Source organism: Tenrec ecaudatus, chromosome 10 (genome assembly GCF_050624435.1).
Source record: "Tenrec ecaudatus isolate mTenEca1 chromosome 10, mTenEca1.hap1, whole genome shotgun sequence".
Taxonomy (NCBI): domain Eukaryota; kingdom Metazoa; phylum Chordata; class Mammalia; order Afrosoricida; family Tenrecidae; genus Tenrec; species Tenrec ecaudatus.
Genome location: NC_134539.1, coordinates 84931347 through 84947714, shown reverse-complemented (window position 1 = coordinate 84947714; position 16368 = coordinate 84931347). Strand labels below are relative to the sequence as shown.

Sequence of the window (16368 nt, the reverse complement as noted above, 5' to 3'; positions counted from 1 at the left end):
CAGGAAGGGAAGATGTCACCCTCATCCTTTGACCCCCAGAAGAGGGAACCCCCAAACTCTAATCTCCCATCATTCCTAGGACCATACGCCTACCTGATTTGTCTCTGTCCCCCCGGTACCCAGGTTCAGTCTCCATCTCTCCAGGTACCGCTGGCACCTCATCCTCCAGAGGGTTCTTCCTTGGCTCCAGCCGCTCCCCCAGTGTAGGGACTGGGCTGCTGGGAGCGTCAGGCTAGCAAGAAACAATGGCATCAGAATCCGTCAGTGGACTCCCAGGTTCGTGGCCTCCAAGACCCACGTGAGGAGCCAGCTAAACACACACCTCTGTCTCCATCTTCTCCCCCATTTGGCTCTCTTTCTCTGGCTTCTCCTCCTGGTTTTCAGCTTCGTCTTTCTCAAGAGGTGCCCTTATCCCGTCGCCTTTCTCACTCGGAGCCGGAGTCGCTGTTGGGGGAAGGTCAAGGGAGGGAGGGAGGGGCGGAAGGCACCTTCACGTCAACCCCTCTGGATCTGACCAACCCTTGGAGCCCGCGGTGGCCTCACCCACCAGTCCCATTACCAGGTTTCGAGGTGCAAGGGCTGTTTGCAGCGGAAGCCTCAGGAGTGGTGGGAGATGTCTTGGTAGGAGAGGAGGCTCTCGAGGAGCGCTTCGAGTCAGCACTGGGGTCAGGCATCAGCTCAGGCATCGACCAGCGCCCGTTGATGTGCTCAAACTCCTGCACCTGCAGGGGAGGGGCGGGGCTCAGCTCCGAGCACCAGCTCCCACTAGCTGGAGTCCAGAACTCATGGGGGGTGGCGGGGAGAAAGAGGCTGGCCTAGGGGGCTAGGCTGATGCCTTGTTGAGTTGTAGGGGAAACAGATACCTTTTTCTTGACCAGGGACATGACTCCAATGCGGGTCAACACTTGTTGGCGACTCAGTCCCTCCCGGGGGACACCATCGGCAAAGGTCTCGGAGCCGTCCGCCCCCGGTTCACAGAGATGGCGCATAAACAAAGACACGTAGGCCCTAAGGGGCATGGGGTGGCAGAAGGGGAGGAGCGCCTCAGAAGCAGTCCAGGATGGTGAGGGAGGTACAGAGGCTCCTGGACCCCCAAATGCCCTTGGGCTTCTCAATGTCATTCTTTCCAGCCTTCCAAAGCCTGTCCCCCATTTCCCCCTCCCCCTGTATGCCCAGTGTCTCCGTGCCCTCAGAGTCAGCTTGTCATCCTGTTCACCAGCTCCACTGCTGGGCTGGCGTGGTCAAGGTTAAGTGTGAGGCCAGGACAGCCTTGGCGAGGCTCCTTTCTTGAAAGGCGCTCCCAGGGGAGGAAGCCTGGCCTCTCTACTCTAGGCTCGTCTGAGGGGAGGTGGAGGCGGCTGAGCCCACTGCCCAGGAAACAGAGCCAGGAAACACGACACAGCAGGGAGGGTGGCGGTCAGTTGAGTAAGGTCTCATCATAGGGCAGCCAAGAGGAAAGGAGCGACACCCCCCCCCACACCTCTTTGACCAGCCACACTCACTTAAACTCCTTCTCAGTCTTGCCCCTCAGGTCCCGCACCAGCCACTGAGTGGTGAAGGCGTCCTGAGGGGGCATGCCCCAGCGCATCACAGCGTTCAAGAAGGCCTTCCGCTGGCGAGTGTTCAACCCCAGTACCTGGGAGGGGCACAGACGGGGCAGGGGGTGAAGGGGCAGCCACCCAGGCCTCACTGTCTGAACCCCGTGGCCCTCATTCTCTCCTGCAGAGGTACTTGGGGGGGGGGGCGTGGGCCCAGCTCTCACCTCAATGTTGCCCCCAACTCGAGCCAGCAATGGAGGCAACGGCTTGTCTTTTTCATTCCGCAGCTGCCTCTTGGACTGGCGACGGCCTGGAGGGGAGTGGGCGGGGGTACAGGACAACAGTTGGTCCATCTCCCCCGCTCCGTGCTTCGGCCTTTCTCCTTCATGCCAGGGCTCCCTCTCACCTTCGTCCCAACACTTTCAGAACTACTGACCCACACAGTGTGCATCATATAATCAAGCCGCATCAGTAGTAAATCCTTGATGCAAACATGATCATTGGCGGGAAAGGAAAACAAACTAGCCTTCCTTGAGCTCGACCCCTCTTCTATATACTCAGCATGTGCACAACGTCTGGCTACCTCTGCCTCGAGAGAGGACAGGTGTGTTCTTTTGTGCTTATCTGCCACGTTCCCATGAGAAAACATATTGGATCTGCACAAAAACAGTGCGTTTAACTGGAGTTGGGAAAGAACATCAGAAGACGTCAGACAGTTAGGCAGGAAAACTGATCCTACCTTCAGGACGTTCATCGAAGTCTTCATCCTCCTCTTCTGATCCCACTGAGTATTCTGATTGGTTATCTGTGGGGGTCAGAGGTTACTGGTGACTCCCTGGGCAAGCCTATGCTAGGGCCCTTTCCACTGACATGCGGGTTCTTTCCCGTTGGCTGTAGCTGTCATGGAGAGGTGGGGCCACCACGAGCCACAGATTCTGAACCGTCTCAACTCACTACATACCTCCCGTCTCTGCGCAGCCCCTACTCTGCCACCCAGACTCCTGTAAAGCCTACTTGCAGCAATGAGCCCTTGGTGCCCACCCAGACCCTTCTGCAATCACTGGATCATTTAAAATGACTTCACACCCACCTAGCCTCCAGGTGCTTCCTACCGACCTGATCTCTTCCCTTCCTCGAGCAGGGTCCTAACTTTTAAGGCTCTCGTCCTTCCAAACCCCACAGTCTCCAAGCCCTTATTCACCGTCCCATCTCTCTCTCACATGGAGGCAGCCCGCCCTCACCTTGGTCCTCCTGAGCCGCATCATTGTAATTAACTTGCTTCCGAACACGCTTGCCCTTGCCGAGATTCCGGGCCAGGTCCTCCTGCTGCTGCTCGTAATGGTGCCTCAGCAGCTTCTCCCAGTAGTCCGGGTCCACGTTCTCCTCCTGCTTGATGATCTCCCGTTCGATTTCCTCAATCTGAAGGGCAGCAGCAGGACTGTGGCAGGCGCTTCCCTCTCCTGCCTGAGCTCCATCTGGGCTCACAGTTCCTCCTGCTTCTTGTCAACGTGGCTGCCTTTGCTGGACGCGGCACATCCCCCTCGCGCTCATCTGAGAAATCCTGCTCCCTCTTCTTTTCTAAGTCTCACCTCCAATCACCTCTGTGTTCTTCCACTCATTCAGAAGGTGTCCTTCTGGGTTGATCTGCACTTTCTGGGCCTACGATTCTCTCCAAAGTCGGACCCCACCCCTTTGAGGGCCACTATTACTCTTTCTTGGTTATAAGGTATTACATTGAAAAACAGGAGCAAAGGGGTACGGGGATCCTCCTGCTTTTAAGGGCCCCTAGAGGACATGGCCCTCCAGAAATGACCTTGGAGCTAACAGTGTATGGCCCCCGAGCCTCTCACCTTGTCTTCTTCCCGTACAACGTACTGGGCCACCTTGAAGGAGCTGAGGTACTCATTCATGTTCTGCACATCAGTGTCTTCCGTAGCATCCTGGTTCCGGTCCAAGAGCCGAGCAATAGCCTCATTGTCGTAGTGGATCACGCTGCTGTCTTCTTCCTTGTTGTCTCCTGGTAGCGGCAGGGAACAAAAAGAAATGCCAACCAGAACCTCGGGCAGAACTTCAGCCCGCTCAAAAGACAGGCCTACACTTTGCTTCTTTCTCGTGGGCACTCTGGAGGGAACGGCTGCTTCCTGCAGAGGGGTTTTTCAACGGCAGCCCGTCGGTTTGGATTTGGAGGAGGCACAGAGTGCCTAGGTGGGCAGCCAGGCCTGCTGAAAGGGGAGGCGCTCACCCTCATTTTCATCCTTGAACAGCTCCTCGGTGCCAAACTTGAGGATGTCGTCCAGCTCCTGCTTGGACATGGAGCCGGCCTTGGAGCCCAGCCCAGGGCGCACGACGAGATGTGTCAGCATCATCTTCCTCTTGGCCACCTGTGTGATCCGCTCCTCCACCGACGCGCGTGTCACAAACCGGTAAATCATCACCTTGTTGGCCTGGCCAATGCGGTGAGCCCGGCTGAAGGCCTACAGGGCAGGAGAAAGTCCGTGGTCAGGGGAGAAAGTACCCAGCAGCGGAGGTGAGGGGGCTGGTAAGGGAGGGTCTTCCAGCCTGTAGGAGCCTTATTTCTGTGCCCAGAGCACAGCCCCCTCCTCCATGAACCTGTGTCTCCTTGCCAGATGACAACCCCACCCCCACCCCAGTCCAGCACCCCCCAGCCCACCCCTACCCAGGATTTGAATTCCTACCTGGATGTCATTATGAGGGTTCCAGTCAGAATCGAAGATGATGACCGTGTCAGCAGTGGCCAGATTGATACCCAGGCCCCCAGCGCGGGTGGACAGAAGGAAGCAGAATTGTTGGGCCCCAGGAGCTAGGAAGTGAGAAATAGGAATCAGGTTCTTCCACACCCAGCAGTTTACCTACTTCCTCATAGATCTTCCCAGACTCCAAACGATCACGCCCCCAGCTCCAATGTCCCCCACTCTCATCCCAAGGGACCCAGTGGCTTGGGCTTCCCACACCAGACAGGGACGGAAGCATCTCTTCCCCCTCACCATTGAACCGATCAATGGCTTCCTGCCTCAGTGCTCCGGTGATGCCACCGTCAATGCGCTCATACTTGTAGCCTTCGTAGTCTAAGAAGTCCTCTAGCAAGTCTAACATTTTGGTCATCTAGAGCAAGAGAAAAGGCAGAAGTCTAGAACTACGAGGCCACGGGTGAGGTGGGCCCTCCCTGTACCGCTTCTTCCACCCCAGGCCTGTCTGCGCCTGCTACCGGCCACGCTCGCTCGCTGCCACTGAGATCAGAGGGGCTGGATCCTGGACTTCCCAGGCTGTGTCTCTCTGTGGCACCAGCCACACCCTCTCTCTGCCATAGAGCAGCTGCTGGCTTTGCGGCCCTAGGCCTCACCCACTGACCCTCGGGCCTCCTTCCTGGACATCCCTCCTATTTTAGTATATGTGCTGCCGAAGCGAGCACCTGGACATCCCTCCTAACTCATTCCCACCACCACGGAGTCCATTCCACCCCGTAACAGCCCTGCAGGGCAGAGTGGAACTGCCTCTGTGGGTTTCCGAGGCTGGAAACCTTTATGGGAGCAGGAAGCCTCATCTTTCTCCCACAGAGTGGCGAGTGGATTTGAAGCGCTGACCTTGTGATTAGCAGCCCAAAGCCATAACCCAATACACCACCAAACGTGCTCTGGACCCTAGTTCCTCATTACTGTACACGCTGGTCTGACTCTTGATTTCAGGGCAAGTCTCCTATGGCAGAAATGCTTCTATGATGCCCATTTAAAGATTTTAGGGACCCTCTGACCACCCCCTGAAAATCTGTACAGCATTCTACGTGCATTTGGGGGGAGAGCAGACCCATGGATGTCGCCACGTGTCCAAAGGGTCTGTTACAAAGTGAGGAAACGGGGCCAGCCCCAGAGACCTGCAACTTTTGGGAGGCGCCAGGTGGCTCCCTCTTCTCCCGCTCTGCTCATGAGAAGCTGAAACTATAGTTTCCCAGAGCCTTTAAGAATAGGGATGAGAGGTCAAGGATGAACTCCCTTCACCGGCAATCTTTCAGGGAGTCACCTCCTAACCATTCAGAAAGCAGGAATGAGAGTCTGGACGGTGGGCAAGGGAACAGCGGCAGCGAGGACAGGGGCAGTGCGGCGGGGCGGTCACCTGTGAGAAGATAAGCACTCTGTGTCCCTGCTCCTTGAGCTTTCGCAACATCTTCTGCAGCAGCATAAGCTTCCCCGATGACTTGATCAGTGCCCCGCCCTCGTACGCCCCACTGGGGAGTTTGGGGGACTCCTGAAAAGAAGCGAGAGGAAAAAAGGAGAGTCATAAAATGTGTCCCCACTGACGCTGTGCCCAGAGAGCTGGACACCCCAATCCAGACGACATCTCCCATGCCTCCGAGGGGAACCGCCACTGCTGCCAGGCGGGCTCCGCTGGCCCCGTTCCCCGAGAGCCAGGTGTCTGATCCGTTCTCGCCGCAGGGCACCCACCATGGCGGCCACAGGAAACAGGTACGGGTGGTTACAGCACTTCTTAAGATCCATCATGATGTTAAGGAGTGACACTTGGTTCCCACCACCTCGCGAGTTCAAGGCCTCAAAGTTTCGAGTCAGGATGTACTTGTAGTATTTCCTTCAAGACCAGGATGGGGACACAAAGATAAAAGACAGGAAAAGCAACGGTGACAATGAGGCACTTGGTCACCACCTCTTGGAAAGGGCCGCCAGGTTCCCAACCCGAGCCCCGAGAGCCCACGCTGCATCTCACTTCTGCATTGGGCTCAGCTCCACTCGAACAATGAGCTCCGTCTTGGCCGGCATGTTCTTAAAGACGTCAGCTTTGAGCCTCCGCAGCATGTGCGGCCCCAACAAGTCATGCAGCTTCTTAATCTGGTCCTCTTTGGATATGTCAGCAAACTCCTCCAAGAAGCCTTCCAGGTTGCTGGCAGCCAGGAGACAGGAAAGGAGCGGGTGAGCAGGCTGTGTGGCCCCGGTTCCAGGATGACTCTGAATCCTCCTCCTCTGCCAGCTCTCTGTCAGTCCCCCATAGCCTCACTCCGGTGTTCCAGCTACTTACTTAAACCTCTCGGGGGTCAAGAAGTTCAGCAGGTGGAAAAGCTCCTCCAGGTTATTCTGCAGCGGGGTGCCGGTCAGCAGTAACTTATGGTCTATCTTATATCCATTGAGGACCCTGAAGAACTAGAAGATGGCGCAAGGGAGGCAGGAGAAAGAGCCGGTTAGTGGCTAATGGTCGGCCAACCATATAGAACTTGCCCTGCCACAGCTCAGGCTTCCCTCCTGATCATCTGAGCTTCACACAGAACGCTGTTTGTTTGAAAGGATCAGGCTTCTGGGGGCTCACCTTGGACTGGTTGTTCTTGAGCCGATGGGCCTCATCCACCACGAGGCAGGCCCAGCGGATGGAGCCCAGCGCGGCCTGATCAATGGTGATCAGCTCATACGAGGTCAGGAGCACATGGAACTTCACCTGGGCTTCCCTCTGCCAACACAATCGTGGTCCACCGGGCTGCCACCCTACACCCGGGCGCCTCACCAGCCCCCATCCTGCACCCACACGCCCCGTCCTGACTGGGACTCCCAAAGGGAACCGATGGTCTTGTCCTCCAACTTTGATTCCAAGCAGGGAGCAAGGAACTTGGATCCTCAAACTTGGCCCCACGTCTAGTAGGACACACACAAATTGAGTGCCAATTTGAGGGAGCTTCAAAAAGTTTGTGGGGAATGGAATTAGAATGGAATTCTTCCACACTCTCTACAGAGCTGGTTTATGTACAAGCTCCTTGGGCTACCTGCTACATCTTTCGGGGCGCAGGAAGCACGAAGATGAGTAAAAGAAAGGAGGGGGACCCTGTGTGGGGAATGGAGGGCTGAAATGCTGGTCCGGGCAGAGAAAGGGCGTATTCGAGCATCTCTGAGGCTAAGACAGACATAAAGGCGCTCACCTTCATCTTGAAAGCTTTCTTGCCACCTTTAATGGCGTTGTCCTCAAAGGAAAACTCGTTCTCACGGACGATGGCCCGGCTGTCCTTGTCACCCGTGTACGTCACCACGTAGAACTTGGGTGCCCACATTTGGAACTCCCGCTCCCAGTTAATGATGGTAGAGAGTGGCGCACTCACCAGGAAGGGACCTTTGGTGTGGCCCTGGCAGTCAAGAGCGGGAAGGGGAAACCATCGGTGTGACTTGTGGCTCTTAGACTCCAGCCCGCTGCCTGCCACGCCATGCCCCTCCCCAGCCCCGACTCCCTTCCTCCTCCACCCCCCACCCCCCACCTTCCATGGGTCAAGCTAGCCTCAGCAGGGCTGTCCCACTTAGGCACCTCCTTATAGAGCGAGTAGAGGAAGACGATGGTTTGAATGGTCTTGCCCAGTCCCATCTCATCCGCCAGAATGGTGTCTGTCCCCTGGGCCCATGAGAAGCGTAGCCAGTTCAGCCCTTCCAACTGGTACATATGCAGTGTACCGCCTGTGGCGGTGATGAACCGTGGCTGAGTCTCGTACTTCACTGTGGGCTGTGGTGTCAAGAAGTGAAAGTGCAAAGAACTGTCAGTAGCCCTTTTGGTGTTTTCATTTGTTTGTCTGAGTGAAAGGTTAGTGAACAAATTGGTTTTCCGTCCAACACAACCTTACAGTCTGTCTTTGACAAGCCCTTTGGGCTTGGCCTCTGACCCCCTGCACTCTGACTGGGTTGGAATGGTAGGTTCCCTCTACCGCAGGCTGAGCCGAGAAAAGTTCAAGCGTTTAGCTCCCTCTCAGCCCCCATTCCTAAAAATAATACCCAGCACAGGGAAGGGCTCCCCGAGTGCTGCCACTTCCCCGAGCTCTTGGACGTTCATGTCAAACTTCCCAGCCACTCTTGGAGAAGGAAGACTGAAACTCTGGGAAGGCCTGTTGGGAGCCCCAGGGAACTCTCCCATCACCACGGCTCTGGACTTGGAAGAAAGTCCAAGTGAGAAGACTTACATCATTAGTAGGAGAACTGGGAGGCCCATCCGTCTGCAGCTCCTTCTTCTTCTTCTTATATTTGCGGGGCTGGGCGGGATCCTCCCCCATAATTAGTTCTCTGGGAGAAGAGTGAGCCTGAATGAAGTCTGTGTATAGGAAGCGCCTCGCCCCTCCAAATCCATTCCAGACCTACCTTCTGCTTTCCATAACCTAGATCTGCTCCCCAACTTCCTGGTTTTCAACTTCACAGCTAATGGTCCCTGAACATGAGCACCCCCTTCCCCACCACCTAGACCAGGGCTGATTTCTATTCCCTCCACTTCCTCTTTCCCAAACCCAGGCTCCCGTTGCCCTCAACTCATGACCCAGTCATGTCCCCACTACATGTCCTTGGATGATGGGAGGTTTGGTTCTCACGCCCCAAGCCCCAGTCTCTCTCTAAGCCATGGCCTGGCTCCCTCACCGGTGTCTCCAGTAGCTTTGCTTATGGTCCTCATATTCAGGGATGTTCATTTCATCGTCCTCCCACGTAGACTGGTCATATGGCAAGTCCCTCCATTTCACTAAATAGTGGTGATTCCCCTTTCTATCCACACTGTAGGGCAGAGGGCCAAGAGGAGCCATAGGAGAAAAATGTACATGGGTCACAAGTTGAAAGCGAGTCCTATTAACACAATGATCAGTCAGCACGCAGACTATCTCACCTGGTTCTCGACGATGGGCTACTGCAAGGGGGTGTGGGATGGCTAAAATGCTACCCTTTCTCAGAACGACAGCCTGGAAATCAGCCACCACAGTACAGTATTTGGCTTTGCTGCCACTTGATCATCCTGCGAGTACTTACGAAGCATCAATTAGGTGCCGGACACCGCTCCAGGCACTAGAGATTCCGCAGTAAACAAGACAGAGGAAAGATCCTATTCTCATGGCACCCACAAACTACCCAGGAAGGTGGCAAGGAACTACAAAATAAGTAAGTGGCATCGTGTTGGATGGTAAGAAGCCCGACGAAGAAAAGAATGCTGAAGCATGGATCTGAGTGAATCGTGTGTCTCGTGCTTGCTTTCATGGCCCTGCCCCAATTCATGTCACTTCTTCAAGTGCTACTGGGAGAGGGGAGGAAGCAGCAGGAGAGAGCGCATGTGCTGGGCTGGGACTGCCCTCTCAGTTTCTCTCCTTCCATAGACGAGACCAGGCCACAAAGGCCGGGGCAGGATCAGGGTTGCTATGGTTGGATCAGCGAAGTCCACCAAAAGGAGACCTGTCCAGGGGCTGAGAAGTCAGTCACCTGTGGTTGATGATGCGATGGACAGTCATCCACTCTGGCTTGATGCCGAAGCGATAGAACTTCTCCTCCAGCTCGGCGTAGTGCGGGTCCTTCACCTTGCGCTTGCCGCCCTTTCCCTCGTCCTCCCCAGAGCCGTAGTCCAGGGGTGGGGGCTCGTCCATGTCATTCTTCCGCTGGTAGTTTCGATACATCACCAAGTGGAAGATTTCCAGCTGATGGGGAACAGAGATGGGAAAGAGACACACGGCGGGTAGGGAAGAGGTCAGCAGGGCAGTGGGAAGTGGAAGGAGAGGCACAAAGGGAGGATGCAGGAGGGAGACGGAGCTGAAGGTGGGCCTGGGTGGGGGTGGAAGAAACCAAAGAAACCACTACTGGGAATACTGATTTAAAAGGGAACAAGATGAACGGGAGAAGCTAGCTACACTGAGTCTTCAGGAAGAAAGCTGGAAGCCAGGAGACACACGTAAGGAACCAAGGAAGGAGGTAGGGCACCAGAGTGAGAGGCAGGACATGAGCAAAAGCAAAGCGTACAGCAGACTGGAGAGGAAAGGGGCGAAGGAAAGTAGGGATCCAGGGACATTCCGACAGGAGGTCACTCGTACCTGAAGCTCCTTGGCCCAGGAGCAGTGCCAGTAGGACAGGCCTGCCCACTTGACAAAGAATTCGCGCTCCGATCTGCCTTGAAGGGGGCGGGGGGCTGGGGCGTCGGGATCCCCGTCGGTCTGTTGGGGAGCCAGCATGGCCACAGGCGGCTCTCCCCACCGCCAGTGCAGGATCTTCTGCACGCGCCCCTTCAGCACCGGGCACTTCAGAGGAAGGGGGAAGGGACGAGGCAGAAAGAACCCATCGTTAGAGCCAGGGGAGCAGGGTCCCCCAAGGGACGCAAAAGTGAGGTGTGGAGAGAACAGAGCCAAGACAAGGGCTCGGCGTCTGGGGCCCAGAACCTGGACGTGACCAGAAGGGGAGGCAGTTATACTCACGGTGCACCGGGGACACAGCCACTCCCCGTTGGGGATGTCAGGCAGCGGAGGGTTTAGACAGTGAATGTGGTAGGAGGAGATGCAGGCATCACAGCAGAGGAGCTCCCCACCATCCTTGCACACACGGCAGTACTCCATGTGGTCGTCTTCCTCCTCCTTCTCCCCTTCGTCCTCTCCTTCCTCTTCATATTCTTCTTCCTCCTCCTTGGCCTCCCACTGGACCCCCTCCTTCTCCTAGGAGGCCAAGGGCAGACACAGAGATAGACAGAAGAGATAAGGAACCAGTTCGGAACAGAGAGGCAAAAACAGAACACTGAAATCCTAGCCGTGCACGGAGAACTAGTGGGAGCTAAGGCCCAGGACACCTCCGTTTCCAAACACATTGCTTTGGGGGACTGGAGGGATGGGAGAAAGGTGGGGACACTTAGACACCGTTACTGAGACACTGGGCATCTGGGGAGGAAGAGGACTAGCGGATCCAAGGGGGAAACAGAGGTTGGTCTGTGAGGGCTGCAAGAGGTTGGGCGCCTGGTACTCACACAGTGCGGGCAGCTCCACTTGCCCTCAGGAGCCCGGTCAAGTTCAGGATCAAGGCAGACGAGGTGGTAGGCACGAGGGCAGGTGTCGCACAAAATAATTTCCCCACCCTGCTGGCACACCTCACAGTAATCCTGGTGGTCCGTCTCGTAGCCATCAACCTCCTCCTCCCCGGCCACTGCAGCACAGCCCAGGACTGTCACACACCCCAGAGGAGGAAGCGGGAAGAGGGAGAGGAAAAGAGAGACACGGGTTGAATGGAGAAGTCAAACTTGAAAATAAGAAAGGCAACGAAGGAATGAGGTGAAGGTGAGCAGGATCACACTCAGTTAAGGAACACGCCTTTACCCTTCTTCTTCTTGCGTCCCGGCCGGCCTCTCTTTAGTTTCTTGGTGCGCACAGGCCCATCAGGGCGCCCCGAGGCACTGTGGACACTGCCGCTGTCCAGGTCTGACTCCTCGGCCTCAGGCTCGGGGCACTCATCGCTCTGTAAAATATACTGCCACAGCCCCGCGGTGGTCAGCTCGGCCACCGTGATCCCGCTGCCCTCCCCAGCTCCCCTCGGGGCCCATGTGTCTGCCTGAGGCTCCCCAAAGGAGTAGCAGACAGGCAGGGACCACGCACCGAGCCGCCCTTCTTCCTCTTGCTGCCCAGCTGTCCTAGTTTAATTTTCAGCGGGGCCATCTTCTTTCCCCGGAGCTTCTTCCGTCCATCCGGGACTCGGGGGCTCTTGCTCCGCCTCTTATGGCCTGGACCTGGATAAGGGTGGGGGTGAGGGTGGAAAAGGCAGAGGTCAAGGCACACCAGAACACAGGAGGTCACAAGAGGCCTCTCTGGGCCCATCTCGGAGGTACGGTGCCATTAAGACCCCTCTTTCTGGAACGAGCTTCCCCTTCAGAAACGAGGGCTGAGAAAATCACAGGGTGGGGGACAATCTTAGAAGAAGGTTCCTTACCTTTGCCCTCTTTGGTTTTGGCTCTTCGGATAGGTGGGGACTGGATATCAGCAGCAGGGGGTGGTGGAAGGATGGGGGGTCCGGAAGGTGCTACGGGGGTGGCTGACGAGACAGCCACTGACACCTGCTCAGCCACAGCTGCTGCCGCTGCTGCCGCCGCCGCTGCCACAGCAGCTGCTGAACCCTTGAAGGGGTTGTTGGCGCTGAATTCTCTCCACTTGGCCCCAAGGATGGTCATCATCTTGGACATCGGGATCTTCGGATTCTTCTTAGCAATGAGGGGCCTGTAAACAGATACAGAGAAGACTCAACCCCCTGCGGTGCCTGAGAATCCTGCCATCTCCTCTCATCAGTAAGCCTATCTACATGCCAAGATCCTGCATGGTGAAAACATGTCCCTGCAAGAATAAAGCCCAAGTAAAAAAGGAATAAAACCAATTAAAACCCTGCGAAGCAAAGCAAAACGAACCAAACGCACGTTAAGATGAAAGAGAAAACTAAACGAGGGGGGGAAAAAGAAAACTAAATTTGAAAAGCACAGAAACAAAAAATATTGGGTAGAAACGGTCTTGTGCATACTCCGTGACTGCTTAGAGAGCACTTTCATATGACGTCTTATTTCATCCTCACAACACTACAAGCGTTGCTATGGTTCTCCGCATTACGAACAGGCCCTGGGGGCACCGAGGAAAGGTGCCCGTCAGGGGGGATGGGCAGGAGCCGGGCTGTGCTGGTTCTGCTCTGGGGTGAGACGGGAAGCTCCCGGGCGAGCACGGGTAACCCTTGGCTCATTCACACCGCCTACGTCTTGCTGACCAATCAATCAATAAATAAACAGAGTGAGGTGGTGAGACAAATGTCCCAACGACTGGGACCAGTTCCTTGGGACTGCGCACTGACTGTGCTATGCTTTCCATTGATCCAGTCCACGGCAGACTCCCATGAAGCACACACACACTGACCGCTACTGCGCCTTTGTGATAGATGAGGAGACTGAGGGTCAAGGTCAGAGAAGTTACCATAACAGAATGAATGAAAGAGATAGGGCCCGAACCTCCAGAGGCTGCCTCCAGAGCCCTGGACTGGGCCTCCTCTCCAAAAAGTATCTCTGCTGTTCTCAGTGGATCTTGGGCCCCCCGGCCAGTAATCCATCCACCATTATGAGGAGGGCCTAAAGGGGACGGGAGGGGACGCGTGATAACGGACAACAGAAACTCTGAAAACACCGATGCTCTCAAGTCTAAGCTAGACAAGAGTCATTTGGGAAAACTGAACTCAGGGCGAAAGGAGGCGTCACGAGTCCCGGCTACAGTCTGCTGGTATGGAGTTTCCCAGCTTAGTACTGGAACTTTAACCCCTTGTTGAAGGGTCCTTAGTGAGCTAGGGCCCTTGGAGCGTTGGAAGTTGAGGAGCTACCTGAAACTGAAATGACAGATGGAATTTCAGGTGCAGGATCTGTGGGTTTTCTCTATGGAACACACCCTTAGCTCTCATCAGTCTCCAGAGGGTCCAGGGCCTCCCGCAAATTCAGAGAGGAAGCGCCAGTCCTACCGCACCTCATGAACTGGCTAAAGGCCTTGTAGTTGGTGAGCGTATGGTAATCCTCTTCAGAGAACACATGCTCCACGTCCTCCAGCCCCCAGGTCAGAAGCAGAGTGGCCGATGACTTCTGTTCTACCGGCTGGAAGAGAGGAGTCTTCAGTGAGGTGGCTGTTCATTCCTCGGCTCCCCGTCTTGGTGCTGCTGCACTTTCCCTTCCACTTCCCTGGCCAGCTTCCCCGGGCTTTCTGGCTTCCTGCCCCCTTCTCTGGATCAATCTCCACCCCTCAGAAAACATGGCCTCTTCACTAAGCACCATTCACTTAGGCTTGCCTTTCATGCTGATTTCTCTCCTCAGCCCCCTAACTCTTACCTTTTAAAAAAAAAATCATTTTATTGGGGGCTCGTACAACTCTTATCACAATCCATACATACATCCATTATGTCAAGCACATCTGTACATTTGTTACCATCATCATTCTCAACACATTTGCTTCCTACTTGAGCCCTTGGTATCAGCTCATTTTCCCGCTCCCTCTTCCACCCTCCCTCCCTCACGAACCCTTGATAATTCATAAATCATTATTATTTTGTCATGTCTTAGACACTGTCCAATGTCTCCCTTCACCCACTTTTCTGTTTTCCGTTCCCCAGGGAGGAGGTTATATGTAGATCCTTGTGATCGGTTCCCCTTTCTACCCGACCCTCCCTCCACCCTCCCGGTATCGCCACTCTCACCAGTGTCCTGGATTCCCTGTGTTTCCAGTTCCTGTCTGTACCAGTGTACATCCTCTGGTCTAGGCATATTTGTAAGGTAGAACTGGGGTCATGATAGTGGTGGGAAGAAGCATTTAAGAACTATAGCAGGCATCCTCAAACTACTGCCTGTGGGCCAGATGTGGCCCACCAAGGACATTTATCCGGCCCGCCAAGTGTTTTTACCCCATTTTATTTTTTACTTCAAAATAAAGATATGTGCATAGGAATTTATTCATAGCTTTTTTTTTTTAACTATAGTCCGGCCCTCCAACGGGTCTGAGGGACAGTGAACTGGCCCCCTGTTCAAAAAGTTTGAGGATCCCTGAACTAGAGGGATATTGTATATTTCATCACTGCTACGCTGCACCCTGACTGGCTCATCTTCTCCCCGAGACCCTTCTGTAAGGCGATGTCCAGTTGCCTAAAGATGGGCTTTGGGTCCTCAATCCGCTCTCCCTCTCATTCACAATGATATGGTATTTTGCTCTTTGATACCTGATCCCTTCGACACCTCATGATCACACAGGTTGGTGTGCTTCTTCCATGTGGGCTTTGTTGCTTCTGAGCTAGATGGCCACTTGTTTACCTTAAAAATGCTATATCTTTGGATAGCCGGGCACCATCAGCTTTTTTCACCACATTTGTTTATGCACCCGCTCTGTCTTCAGTGATCATGTCGGGAAGGTGAGCATCATGGAATGCCAGGTTAATAGAACAAAGTGTTCTTGCATTGAGGGAGTACTTGAGTGGAGGCCCAGTGTCCATCTGCTACTAAACCTATAAATACCTGCACATAGATCTATTTCCCCATCATCACACATATTTACATATGTACATGCCTTTATTTAGACCTCTATAAATGCCCTTTGCCTCCTAGCTCTTTCCTCTATTTCCTTTGGCTTTCCTCTTGTCCCACTATCATGCTCAGCCTTCATTTGGGTTTCAGTAATTCCTCTTGGTTGCATCGCCCTTGATCAAGCCACACCAGACTTTTACCTTTTGTCCCCCATCTCCTTCCCCTTTTTTCCGCCGCTTGGTCTTCTTCTCCTTTTTTTCTCGGTGCTTCCGTCTCCGTTTCCGACCTGGTCCGGTTCCATACTCACTGCCCCCACTCTCAGACTTCTCCCGGTACTCATCTCGCTCCGAGCCAAATTCTTCCTCGCTGTCCTAAGGAAGGGATGGAAATAAGAACATTTACTCAGCAATATCCACGTACCAGGAGCTGTTCTTAGCACGAGTACTGTGATATGGTTCTTTACGTTTTCCAGATGAGGGACTGCGGCTCAGCAAGCTAACAGACATTGCCCAAGGAAACAAGTGTGCTTCCAGACCCCAAATGCACAGTGGACACTTCTGGGACCTATGCTTTCAACCACTTCCATTTTCGGGGAAGGGAAGGCATACCCCACATCTGGGCTCCTCACTAGGTTGTAGTGAGCTTTAGCTACCAGACAGCGGGAGGGAGGGGCCAGCGGCTCCCGCCTTCCTGAATTCAGAGGTTCCCCCTCCCCCCTCATCAGTAATCAGGACCAGAGAAAATATCAGTCTCGGTCTCTCTAGGCCATAATTAGAGGACCCCAAAAGTACCCTAAAGGCTCCAGAGAGGGAGCTGGGTGAAAGCAAGGGCTGGTTCTGCAGAGCCTGGCTGTAGAGCCAGGATTCCCTGCTACTTACAAGCTTCTTCCGTTTCCGGGGTTTTCCTGGCTTGTTCTCCTTCTGTTTCTTAGGTCCTCGTTTTCTTTTCTTTACACCCAACGCCGATGGCAGCAGCCGAATATCTTCCTTATCTTTGGAACAGAAAGCACCAGCACAGCCTAAGCGTCTGCATTCCCAGTCTCTGG

General features: G+C 54.6%; 1 protein-coding gene and 1 non-coding gene across 7 annotated transcripts in view; both read right to left on the bottom strand.

The window, feature by feature from the left end:
* The window catches only part of CHD3 (chromodomain helicase DNA binding protein 3), a 29098-nt gene that overhangs the window by 8458 nt on the left and 4272 nt on the right, over positions 1-16368 (bottom strand). For all 6 annotated transcript variants that reach the window (XM_075560887.1, XM_075560890.1, XM_075560888.1 and 3 more), the window contains exons 2-32: positions 16202-16314; positions 15524-15694; positions 13786-13910; positions 12230-12513; positions 11899-12029; positions 11623-11773; positions 11277-11470; positions 10738-10971; positions 10360-10563; positions 9758-9969; positions 8933-9064; positions 8488-8587; positions 7845-8036; positions 7468-7668; positions 6867-7004; positions 6582-6703; positions 6273-6446; positions 5996-6137; positions 5667-5798; positions 4544-4661; positions 4235-4359; positions 3781-4012; positions 3389-3555; positions 2780-2957; positions 2278-2343; positions 1763-1848; positions 1503-1636; positions 864-1008; positions 560-722; positions 323-444; positions 94-232 (exon numbers count right to left, since the gene is read on the bottom strand). In XM_075560887.1, coding sequence (XP_075417002.1) covers positions 94-232; positions 323-444; positions 560-722; positions 864-1008; positions 1503-1636; positions 1763-1848; positions 2278-2343; positions 2780-2957; positions 3389-3555; positions 3781-4012; positions 4235-4359; positions 4544-4661; positions 5667-5798; positions 5996-6137; positions 6273-6446; positions 6582-6703; positions 6867-7004; positions 7468-7668; positions 7845-8036; positions 8488-8587; positions 8933-9064; positions 9758-9969; positions 10360-10563; positions 10738-10971; positions 11277-11470; positions 11623-11773; positions 11899-12029; positions 12230-12513; positions 13786-13910; positions 15524-15694; positions 16202-16314 — 4827 coding nt within the window. The remainder of the gene's footprint in view (positions 1-93; positions 233-322; positions 445-559; positions 723-863; positions 1009-1502; positions 1637-1762; positions 1849-2277; positions 2344-2779; positions 2958-3388; positions 3556-3780; positions 4013-4234; positions 4360-4543; positions 4662-5666; positions 5799-5995; positions 6138-6272; positions 6447-6581; positions 6704-6866; positions 7005-7467; positions 7669-7844; positions 8037-8487; positions 8588-8932; positions 9065-9757; positions 9970-10359; positions 10564-10737; positions 10972-11276; positions 11471-11622; positions 11774-11898; positions 12030-12229; positions 12514-13785; positions 13911-15523; positions 15695-16201; positions 16315-16368) is intronic.
* On the bottom strand, positions 1250-1387 carry LOC142460653 (small Cajal body-specific RNA 21). Its single transcript, XR_012786821.1, has one exon.